Below are 12063 nucleotides of genomic sequence, written 5' to 3'. Positions count from 1 at the left end.
TGTAAGGCGGAACAGTACGAGCATACTCAGGATCATGCAAATCTGGACTGCTAACATGAGCATTATTGGACATTCCTTCGACGTAGTCTTTGGTGCGCGCTTTTGCGTCGTCAGATGGCACGTCAATGTCGCTGAAATCCTGCTCAATTTCCCTTTGAGCGGCAGCCTCTAAGACATTTGCCTTGGCTGCGGTAGACGCAGCTAGTTTTTCAAGGCGAACTTTATCTAGTTTCAGTTCCAGACATTTTTTTTCTAGCTCCAATTCTGCTTGTTTTAATTTCAGCTCGTTCTCTTTTACAGCGAATTCTATTTCGGTCTTGGCAGCCTCTGCTTCTGCGCGCGCTTGGGCAGCAGCTATTTTGCTAGCGGAGGAGTTCGAAGACCTTTTGGATGCGCTCGGCGCGTTAGACCTGGTTCTAATAGACCCTGTAGTTGAAGCCTTTCTCGACATCTTGACTGAGATAGTTTTTGTAACTTACTCGAAAGAGAACTAGCTTCAGTATATCCGTAGGGTGAGTTGCTCTCGTGATGAAGCTCTGTTCTCCGAGCGCGAAGATTAGCCTGCCAGAAGTCCTCGTTTTACTGTGCTGTCCTGTCTCGACGCCTTGTCAAAGTAGACAGCCAGATAACTCCTCTCCCAAATAAAACATGAACACAATTCTCAGTTGACCTTTTATGAAATTTGGAATAGGGTAAAACGAGGGTGACTTCAAAGGAAACCTTGAAACTCAGGAAAGAAATCCACACCACGCTATGCTTTTTTCTTAGTCTAGCTCCCGTCTCTCACTTTTTACGTCATCTGCTAACCCCCACACAGAGAACGTCAACATCTGCCGGGAGATGGCAACACATTAAACAGAACACCAAGTCTCAGGGAAAAAGGATGGTTTAATATGTAAAGTGTGCAAACCAAAACCCGTGAACTGATCCGAATTAAGGATATAATAACCAGCGGTCAACTGGTACAAAGACAAGACATATATAGACGAACAAACGACCCTCAGGTGAGACGGATCGCGGGCTCCGCCCACCTGAGGGACGAACACAACCCACACCCACAAGACAAGCTGCCGCTGTAGACGGGGGTGACCAGTAGGGGGCCCTCCGTACTGTGACAGTTTCTATTTCTTCTCAGTCAGGATCCCGATCATGATAAGAAGAATGATGATAAAGATGATCACTGCGATAGTCCATATGTATCTTTTATCACAATGTGGCACCTGCAGATAGACAGTCAATTAGATTATGCAGTCAACAGTTAAAAATTGTCACATAACAAATTTTTCTTTTTTTTTTCTTTTTTTTTCTCTAATTTTAAACTTGAAAATAGGCCAAGGTTTAAAGGCAACTCATGAATTCTGCAACTTGGAGACATTTAAATTTTTCAACATAGTCACTCATATTAGTAATGTGCTTGAACTGCTGTTTTTGTAATTTAACTGCTGAGTTTGTAATGTTGAGTCACTGAACATGGAATTATTTGGCAACAAGATTATACTACTACTCTAGATTACATTTTACCAACATCAGTACAAATGTAAGGACAGGGACAGTACCTCAGGAACATGCCTTGTATGGCCATGCCTATTGTAATTAATAAAGACTTTTTAATATAGACTTCAAAAAGGGAGGTTCAGTTAATACCCAAAGAGGATCACAATAAGAAGAATGATTATTATTCTTTTGTGCCTCCTCCAGAACTTACGTCCAGAACTTACGTCATTTGTGTCTGTAATGTTGCACTGAACTGCGTGAATCGGATTATGCTTCTACACTAGATTACATTTACCTGCTGACGCTGCTTCCTGCTGACGCTGCTGCGGAGTGTTTCTTTCAAATTTTGCGATTGTTTTGCTCAATTATTATTATAATAATTTTCTATAGTTCTCTATAGTTCGGCACGTGAAAGTCGCTGTACCTGTAGAGGCTCCAGCGGTTACAGTTAGCTGTTTACCGGGAGCCAGAGCGCCGGACATTAGTGGCAACCTTAGACTGTTAGCCCATAGGAGATTCTCCATTCATGTAGAGGCCAACGATATACGTCTGCGGCAGTCAGAAGTGACTAAAGCTAATGTTAAAGAGGTGATTAAATTAGCCCAGACGATGTCCGGTGCCGTAATCTGCTCTGGCCCCATCCCAATGCGGCGCGGCGATGAGCAATACAGCAGGTTCACGTCGTTAAACCGATGGATGTCCAAGTGGTGCTCCAAAAATCAAGTGGGCTTTATTAATAATATACTTATTATTATATAATAATATACTTCCGCAAACCGTAGCAATTTCTGATCACTATTTAGTCCAATTCGATCTTCACCTTAATACCCGCCCGTTTCCACGGCAGTGTATAAAGCGCTCGATAAATTCATCAACAGCAACACAGTTTATTGAAACCCTCCCTGATTTAACTGCTTTAGCTCATTCGCCATCCGATCCAGGAGAGTTAGATAGTCTAACCGACTGCATAGAGAATACCTGCAGATCAGCTCTAGATATAGTAGCTCACTAAAATATAAAAAAGTCTAGATCCAAAAAGCTCGCCCCGTGGTACACTGACCAAACTAGAAACTTAAAACAAATAGCACGTAAATTGGAGCAGAAATGGCGATCTACTAAGTTGGAAGTATTCTACTGTGCCTGGAAGGATAGCATCATTGACTACAAACAGGCTCTCACAAGCACGCTCAGCATACTTAGCCTCACTGATAGAGAAAAATAAAAACAATCCTAGATTTCTTTTTAATACTATTTCTAAACTTACAAAAAATCAAGCAGGCGCAGAACCTCAGATTCCAGTAAACCTTACTAGTAATGTATTTATAGATTTCTTTGATAATAAAATTGAGAATATTAGACAAAATATAAAACCTTTTATTAGCAATACAACTGGTATGTCATCTGGTTTGGTTGATATTGATTTATATTACATACTGGGAGAAAATCTTGATGCTTTTCATCCACTCCCACAGAATCAGAATTAGAGAAAATAATTTCTTCCTTAAATTGTACTACCTGCACACTAGACTCAATTCCCTCAAAGTTATTAAAAGAGGTATTACCAGCTGTAACTGAACCTCTTCTAACTATAGTTAACTCATCCATTACAATAGGTCACATGCCCAAATCATGTAAATTAGCAGTTATTAAACCTCTGATCAAGAAACCAAATCTTGATCCGACTGTCCTATCTAATTATAGACCCATTTCAAACACATCATTTATATCTAAGATCATAGAAAAAGCTGTTGCCCAGCAATTATGCCTATATATCTGCATAGGAATCACATATTTGAAAAGTTCCAATCTGGCTTTAGGCCCCATCACAGTACTGAAACAGCATTAGTCAAAGTAACAAATTATCTCCTCTTTGCTTCAGATCAAGGCTATGTATCACTGTTAGTGATTCTTGATCTTAGTGGAGCTTTCAACACAATAGATCACAGGATCTTGCTAGAATGGTTAGAACGCTGGGTTGGAATCTCAGGCACAGCCCTTTCATGGTTTTACTCTTACTTGACAAATCGCCATCAGTTTGTAGAGCTCAATAATATTCCATCCAAACGTACAATAGTTAAATATGGGGTCCCGCAAGGCTCCATCTTAGGACCACTATTATTTACATTATATATGCTACCATTGGGCACAGTTATAAACAAACATGGTGTCAATTTTCACTGCTATGCAGATGACACTAAACTTTACATATCAGCCAAACCTGATGACAAACTCTGTTTAGGAAAAATTGAGGCCTGTGTAAGAGATATCAAATGCTGGATGTCTCTAAACTTCCTCCAACTAAATGAGGACAAAACAGAAGTTCTCCTTGTGGGCCCTAAGGCCGCAAGACAAAAAATTTCAGATCTAATGCTTAATCTTGCAGACTATCCCATTACACCTGGCACAGTAGCCAAAAACCTAGGCGTCATACTCGACTCCGACCTATCATTTGATAAATACATAGATAATACTACTAGGATAGCTTTTCTACATCTCCGCAACATTGCCAAATTAAGAAATGCATTATCACAGGATGATGCAGAACAATTGGTGCACGCCTTTGTTAGCTCTAGATTAGACTACTGCAATGCACTACTGTCAGGATGTTCAAATAGGAATCTAAATAAACTTCAAATAGTTCAAAATGCCACAGCCAGAGTTCTGACCAGAACTAGAAAATTTCAGCATATTAGACCAGTCCTATCAGCCCTGCATTGGCTCCCAGTTTAATTCCGTATTGATTTTAAAATTCTATTATTAACATATAAAGCACTGCACGGGCGTGCTCCTGAATACCTCCAGGAACTTATTTCCTACTATGAACCCCCATGTCAACTAAGATCACAGGGTGCTGGTCTTTTATTAGTTCCACAAATTAATAAGGTAACAGCAGGGGGAAGAGCTTTTTCTTATAAGGCCCCCCAGCTTTGGAACAACCTTCCAAAATGCGTGCGGGACTCTGACACAGTCACAATCTCTAAGTCTAGGCTGAAAACCCACCTATTTGGTTTAGCGTTTGATAATTAACATCCCCCCTTAGATAAAGGTACAGATCGAGGGATTCATAGATGAAGGGTTTTATGGTAGACTGGGGCGCTGGTGCTGTCGTCCTGTCACTGCTCGTGGTCACTCAAGTTTGTTGACAGTGCAGTGGATGGATGCCATTGTCTCAGAATGCCCCCAAGCCTATGTTACCTTCTGGTTCTGCCTTTTTAGCTAGGCTGTAATAGTTTAACTTAATGCCGGAGTTGCTGCCACACTCCAGAAATGTGTTTAATTTTATCTGTCCTGTATATGTCCTCATACAGAGCTAATTTTCCCTGTTTTATTTTCTCCACATGGTTGCCCGCCTGCTCGAGAAAAAATGAGATGAGGAGAGACAAGCGATTCATCCAGTGCCAGCTACCTACTGCCTGACCGGATAAGCCTACACCTTGATGGACATTACTACATCTTTCCTTTTCTTTATTTCTTTCTGTTTAAATTGTTGTTGTTGTCATGGTGACCGGTGTCGGCCAGAGGAGGATGGGTTCCCCCCCTGAGTCTTGGTTCCTCTCAAGGTTTCTTCCTCATGCAAAAAACTAGGGAGTTTTTCCTTGCCACTGTCGCCCTTGGCTTGCTCACTGGGGGCTAGGACTCGACACTTGTAAAGCTGCTTTGTGACAACTGTTGTAAAAAGCGCTATATAAATAAAATTTGATTGATGGATTGATAATAAGTATCTTCTTCTTCTTTCGGCAATACCCGTTTTGGGGTCCCCACAGCGGGTCAAACTCCTTCATCTGGCCCTGTCCTGAGTGTCCTCCACTGACACACCAGCCACTCTCATATCCTCTACCACTACATTCATAAACCTCCTTTTAGGTCTACCTCTCCTCCTCTTGCCTGGAAGTTCCATCCTCAAGACCCTCCTACCAATATACCTCTCCTCCCTCCTCTGTACATGTCCAAACCATCTCAATCTCGCTTCTCTAACTTTATCTCCAAAACATGCTACATGTGCTGATCCTCTAATAAACTCATTTCTGATCCTATCTTTCCTCGTCACTCCAAATGAGAATCTCAACATCTTCATCTCAGACACCTCCATCTCCCTCACCTGTCTCTTTGTCAGTGCCACTGTCTCCAGTCCATACAACATAGCAGGTCTCACTACTGTCCTATAGATCTTTCCTTTCCTTCTAGCCGACACCCTTCTATCACAAATAATTCCATACCGGATTGCTCGAGGCCCAGGTTAGCACTGGTGCTGTTGTCCAACAGGGCATTAGCAGAAATTGGACTACTGTTGGGACAAGGAGGAGGAGGAGGAGAGGGGGGAAGAGGGTTCTGAAGCTGAAGGAGAGGAGGCAGAGCAGGAAAGTGGAGGTTAGAGTTGGTACGTTGAATGTGGGCTCTATGACAGGTAAAGGGAGAGAGCTAGCTGATGCGATGGAGAGGAGGAAGATAGATATACTGTGTGTACAGGAGACCAAGTGGAAGGGGAGCAAGGCCAGGAGCATTGGTGGTGGCTTCAAACTCTTCTATCATGGTGTAGACAGGAAGAGAAATGGAGTAAGGGTAATCCTGAAGGATGAGTTTAGTAAGAGTGTAGTGGAGGTAAAGAGAGTAAGTGACAGGGTAATCTGTGTAAAGTTAGAGATTAATGGGTGATGATGAATGTCATCAGTGTTTATGCTCCTCAGGTAGGTTGTGATGTGGAGGAAAAAGAAGAATTCTGTAGAGAGTTAGATGAAGTTGTTTTGCAGGTTCCTAATGAAGAGAGTGGTTATTGGAGCAGATTCAAATGGACATGTTGGTGGAGGGAACAGTGATGATGAGGAGGTGTTGGGTAGATATTAGGGATGCAAATGATTAATCGACTTTCGATTAATTGTCGATTAAGACGTTACTCGATCAAAATGTATTAATCACGATTAATCATTAGAGAGCGCTCCTGTATTAACTTGAACAGAGAACGAGAGGTGAACACGTGTCGCGAAAGACCAGAGTGGAAAACAAAATGAAGCGGGCGAAAAGACGTACGGTGTGGGACCATTTTGAAGCGTGTTCGGGAAACGAGGCAGAAACTGCGTAATCCAGAAAATCCCAAGGAGGGAAACTTTATTTTCCACGCAACTCAAACAATACCACTTTTCTCTTCCCCTCCCCTGGCGCGTGCAGGCGCCGCTCTCCCAGTGTCACTTAAAGGGCCAAGTGCCTGTCTGTTAGGGAATTCGCTGCGAGGAGTAGTAGTCGCTACAATTTCAACATTGTTAATTTAGGCAAAGAAGTCAAATGTTCTGTGTGTAATGCGGTATTGAAGTACAACAGTTCCACTAGTTCACTCAATTATCATTTGAACACCATGCATGCAGCTGTCCTGCATATCACCAGTGCACCTGGTCAACCTAAAATCACAGCTACACTGGGAAGGCGAGCGTTTTCGAAGCTCGCTACAAAAAAATACGAGTGAGCTAAAAACAAAGCTATCTACTGCTACTACTGTAGCCCTTACAACAGATTGTTGGACGGCTCTAACAACAGAAAGTTACATTACTGTGACGTGCCACTACACTGACGAGAACTGGCAGCTAAAATCTGCAGTGCTGATTACGACGAACATGTCGGATAGACACACCGCTGACAGTTTAACTGACAAGCTCAATGATGTTGTGGAAACTTGGGCACTCTCCGGTCGCGTTACAGCATGTGTTCACTACAAAGCTAGAAACATTGTCCAAACATGGGCTCAATAATATTCTGTTTGGCTCTCTATTTAATTTCTTTTTTTTTTTAAACATTTTTTTAAATGTCTAATGTTTCAAATTGAACTGAGTCAGTCCTTAATTTATTCCTTTTTTAAAATGAAAGAATGTATTTTGTTATACCATAATTTCCTCATGCATAATTACTTGAGCAATATATAATATAATACAATATAATTATCATAATATAATATATACTTTTTGAACAAAGTGTTTTAACTACACTGCTCAAAAAAAATAAAGGGAACACTTAAACAACACAATGTAACTCCAAGTCATCCACACTTCGTGTTCAGATAGGAAGCAACACTGATTGTGAATCAATTTCAACTGCTCTTGTGCAAATGGAACAGACAACAGGTAGAAACACATAATTTATATCCAAAATCATAGAAAAAGCTGTAGCCCAGCAATTATGCCTGTATCTGCATAGGAATCACATATTTGAAAAGTTCCAATCTTGATTTAGGCCCCACCACAGTCCTGAAACAGCCCTAGTCATAGTAACAAATTATCTCCTCCTTGCCTCAGATCAAGGCTATTTATCTCTGTTAGTGATTCTTAATCTTAGTGGAGCTTTCAACACAATAGATCACAAGATCTTGCTAGAACGGTTAGAACGCTAGGTTGGAATCTCAGGCACAGCCCTTTCATGGTTTTACTCTTACTTAACAAATCGCCATCAGCTTGTAGCGCTCAATAATATTCCGTCCAAACATACAAAAGTGAAATATGGGGTCATGGAAGGCTCCATCTTAGGACCACTATTGTTTAAATTATATATGCTACCATTGGGCACAGTTATAAACAAACATGGTATATAAACTTTATATATCAGCCAAACCTGATGACAAACACTCCATAAGAGATGTTAAATGCTGGATGTTGCTAACGTCCTCCAACTTAACGAGGACAAAACAGAAGTTCTCCTTCTGGGCCCAAAGGCCGCAAAACAGAAAATTCCAGATCTTATGCTTAATCTCGCAGACTACCCCATTACACCTGGCACAGTAGCCAAAAATCTAGGCATCATACTCGACTCTGACCTGTCGTTTGATAAATACATAGATAATACTACTAGGATAGCTTTTTAAAATCTCCCCAACATTGCCAAGTTAAGAAATGCATTATCACAGCACGATGCAGAAACATTGGTGCACGCCTTTGTTAGCTCCAGATTAGACTACTGTAACTCATTACTGTGAGGATGCTCAAATAGGAATCTAAATAAACTTCAAATAGTTCAAAATACCGCAGCCAGAGTTCTGACTAGAACTAGAAAATTCGATCATATCAGATCAGTTCTATCAGCCCTGCATTGGCTCCCAGTTAAATTCCGTATTGATTTTAAGCGTTTGATAACTAATATGCCCCCTTAGATAAAGGTACAGTACAGATCCAGGGGTTCATAGGCGAAGGGTTTAATGGTAGACTGGGGCGCTGGTGCTGTCATCCTGTCACTGCATGTGGTCACTCAAGTTTGCTGACTGTGGATGGATGCCTGTGTCTCAGAATGCTCCCAATTCTATGTTACCTTCTGGTTCTGCATTTTTAGCTAGGCTGTAATAATTTAACTTAATGCCGGAGTTGCTGCCACATTCCAGAAATGTTTATAATTTCATCTGTCCCCTATATGTCCTCATACAGAGCTAATTTTCTCTGTTTTATCTTCTCCACATGGCTACCTGCCTACTCGAGGAACACTGAGATGAGGAGAGACCATCAGAGATCCATCCTGGACCGGCCACCTCCTGCCTAACCAGATATGATGGAGGATCAAACTACTGCCCTGACTAATGTTGAGATAATGGGTTTTTGCTTAGCAGTAACATTAGCAACAGTATACAGTATACTTGCTTTACAACAGTATACTTTACTTGCTTACCAGTAACCTGGACATTAAAGCTAGATCTAATTGCTGCACAAGGCACATCAAGCCACTAAAGTATATTCATAATCTTGGGAGCATTACAAGGGTCAAGCAGCATAGTAGAGTGTACTCAGTAACAGAGGACAGGATGGTCCATATAGTGTCAGACTCTTGTGTAAGTTCCAGAGAATATGTCTTACACCAAAATGTTTGAAAAACAACACCATATATGGGTGACACAACAGAATATCAAATAATGTAAAGTGTAAAAACTCCATGTATGGGATGGAAAATTACTGTGAGGGTAGGCAGTAAAGAGAGCCAGCATATAAAACCTGCATGTTACCAGTAATATTCAGATCTCTCTGATAAACATGTTTTGTATGTGTGAGATCTCCTGAGATATATCTGTTCAAAATAAAGGCTTTTTGGCATTGCAGTCATTTGATCTGTTGTTCCTGCTATCTCCTTCTGCATCAACGAATGTGCTGGGCTGAAGTGTCGAAGAGAATTACAGAGCCCAATACTAACCAGTGTGGATAAAGGATAAACACACTACCCTGAGCCCTCTCACTGCCCTGAATTCACTGTCAATTCTCTGCTATGACTAACATTACCAACCATCAACCATCACGTCATTTAGGACTGAACAGGAATTACATAAAGAACTCATGTTTATAAATACACACCAAGGTGGACTTTATTTATCCCTCACATCTTTTCCTTTTTGCTCCCTTTTTAAATTGTTGTTATGGTGACCGTCGTCGGCCAGAGTCTCGGTTCCTCTCAAGGTTTCTTCCTCATGCCCTTAGGGAGTTTTACCTAAGGATGCCCCCCCCCCCCCCTTGCCACTGTCGCCCTTGGCTTGCTAACTGGGGACTTGGACTCGGACACTTGTAAAGCTGCTTTGTGACAACAACTGTTGTAAAAAGCGCTATATAAATAAAATTTGATTGATTTAACTAACCTCAGTAGGGGTGGAAGGACAGCAGGAGAACACATCTAGCTGTTGTCCAGGAAACCGATCTCTCAGATGTTGATTTACAGCCCTAAGTGCCTCATCATTGCGCAAACATCTCAGCAGTCCTTGGTCTTCATGATGGAGGCAGTCCACAGCGAACACACCAGACCTGTTCCTAACACAGAGTCTGCTGTCTGGAGCAACGTAATACTCATCAAAGGTGTGATGGAGTGTAACTAAAACAACAGGTCGAGTGGCTGGGAGGGTGAGACAGAAAAAAAAACATGTACTGAAGGTCTCAGAAGAGTGAAATTCTGCTAACAACCTGAGTTACATTACAGTTTTATCTGCTGATTATTGAGGTGTATTTACCAGGAATCTTCAGAAGAGCAGCTTCAATGTCAGTTCCAGCTCGAGACACAATGGAGACAAATGCAATAATGACATCACATTCCACCTCTGAGTACACTTCTGTGAGGTTTGAGGATAGTTTGAGATACTCCATAAATTTCTCATGGGAATTCATGGTATTCCCAAATACCATGACAAATAATCTGATCAGTGACGTAAATGCTGGAAGCAGTAACAGGAGCACAAAGTAACAGTAAAATTAATATATACCATTAGACATAACATGAACAGCACACATTTACAAGTTTTACATGATCGAGTTTTTAGCAAATCTCATAGTTTGTAAGTCTGTTATGTCTCATTAAAAGAACTGAATGTTATTAATTACACATCAGCAACATCAAATGTTAAAACATTTAACCATGATTACCTACCTTGAGGCATTTTGAGGACAAATCTAAACCCTGTTTAATCCGTGTGCAGTGTGCAGCTCAGATCTCAGTCTGAGAGTTCCAGTGTGATTGCTGATCTCATTCACTTTCACTTTCTTTCTGAGTCTGTGCAACGGAAGACTATTAAGCCATATATGCCTATGCATATAGGCATAGTTTTATGTTTTATGGCAGGCATGACTATCATTGTGTTTTATAACGTGCTTTAAACTATGGGGTAAAATATAAATCTGCATGTTTTAACATTTAATTTGTGTATGCCTTATGACTGGCATGATATTGTTTTATTATTTAAAATGTGTTGTCTGAGATTTGCCATCATCTGGATCTAGTGACGAGAACACAACATGTATGGCGTCACATTGTGACGATTCAGCAGGAGGGGCAGGAGCACAGAGTTTTAGCCAGAAAGATTAATGGAAAGGAACTAACGACACTGACAACAAAAGATGATAAACTTAACCAAATAACAAATAAATACACAGAAATATATTATATATATTTCTATATATATATTATATATATACAAAATAATGTGACCGTGGGCAATGAGAATTCATCGGGAAATACAGACATTAAGAAAAACTAACTAACACAGAGGCAGGTATAAAACAACATACACGGAATGACTAAACCTTACACGGAGCTATATGAACAAAGACAAATAGCAGTCATCACAAAGAGTATGGCAAACTTACTACATCCAAACTTATGACATTCAATAATCCACACCATGGCAGATGAAGCAAAGGGTATAATTACACAGACCAAACAGTAGCAGTAGGCTACACATCATTAAAACCCAATTACTGACTTTCGTCATTGACTTTTTTAGGAATCAATATCTAGTTCACTGCCACTAGTTTGTCTTATGTGGTAGTACCTGGACATGACACGAGAGGGCAGTATGTCCTGTTTTATTACAGTCTGCATTCAGAGAGAGAGAGAGAGACCAATTAGGTTTACAGATTAACTGTATGTCCATAATAAAGTCATAGTTCAAATACCAAGAAAAATATTACTTTCATGAAAATGTCAACGGTTAATTGTCACAGGTTTTATTCTTCTAACAGGACAACAAGACTCATAAGGCAAACAGGGATTACAAACCACTTGGTTTTTTATTCCCTCCTCGCAGGACCCAAACGCTGATGAGGTGGGACAAGAAGAGTAGCAAAGGAATAAGGA

At 40.7% G+C, this 12063-nt stretch overlaps 1 protein-coding gene across 1 annotated transcript; it reads right to left on the bottom strand.

Annotated features, from left to right (window-relative positions):
• Nucleotides 1-727: 727 nt before the first annotated feature.
• On the bottom strand, nucleotides 728-10949 carry LOC143485729 (uncharacterized). The gene is made up of 4 exons (XM_076985265.1): nucleotides 10858-10949; nucleotides 10445-10645; nucleotides 10079-10329; nucleotides 728-1220 (listed from the first exon to the last, which is right to left on the bottom strand). Exons 1-4 carry the CDS (start codon nucleotides 10865-10867, stop codon nucleotides 1122-1124), a joined length of 561 nt encoding a protein of 186 aa, XP_076841380.1. The 5' UTR covers nucleotides 10868-10949; the 3' UTR covers nucleotides 728-1121.
• Nucleotides 10950-12063: the final 1114 nt, after the last annotated feature.

Source organism: Brachyhypopomus gauderio, unplaced genomic scaffold (assembly GCF_052324685.1).
Source record: "Brachyhypopomus gauderio isolate BG-103 unplaced genomic scaffold, BGAUD_0.2 sc37, whole genome shotgun sequence".
NCBI classification, from domain to species: domain Eukaryota; kingdom Metazoa; phylum Chordata; class Actinopteri; order Gymnotiformes; family Hypopomidae; genus Brachyhypopomus; species Brachyhypopomus gauderio.
This window is presented reverse-complemented; position numbering and strand designations above follow the sequence as displayed.

Coding starts and splice junctions, on each gene's coding strand:
- LOC143485729 (XM_076985265.1), bottom strand. Junction 10,330..10,444: donor TGCTCTTCTGAAGATTCCTG/GTAAATACACCT, acceptor TCACCCTCCCAG/CCACTCGACCTGTTGTTTTA. Junction 1,221..10,078: donor GTCCTTCCACCCCTACTGAG/GTTAGTTAAATC, acceptor GTCTATCTGCAG/GTGCCACATTGTGATAAAAG.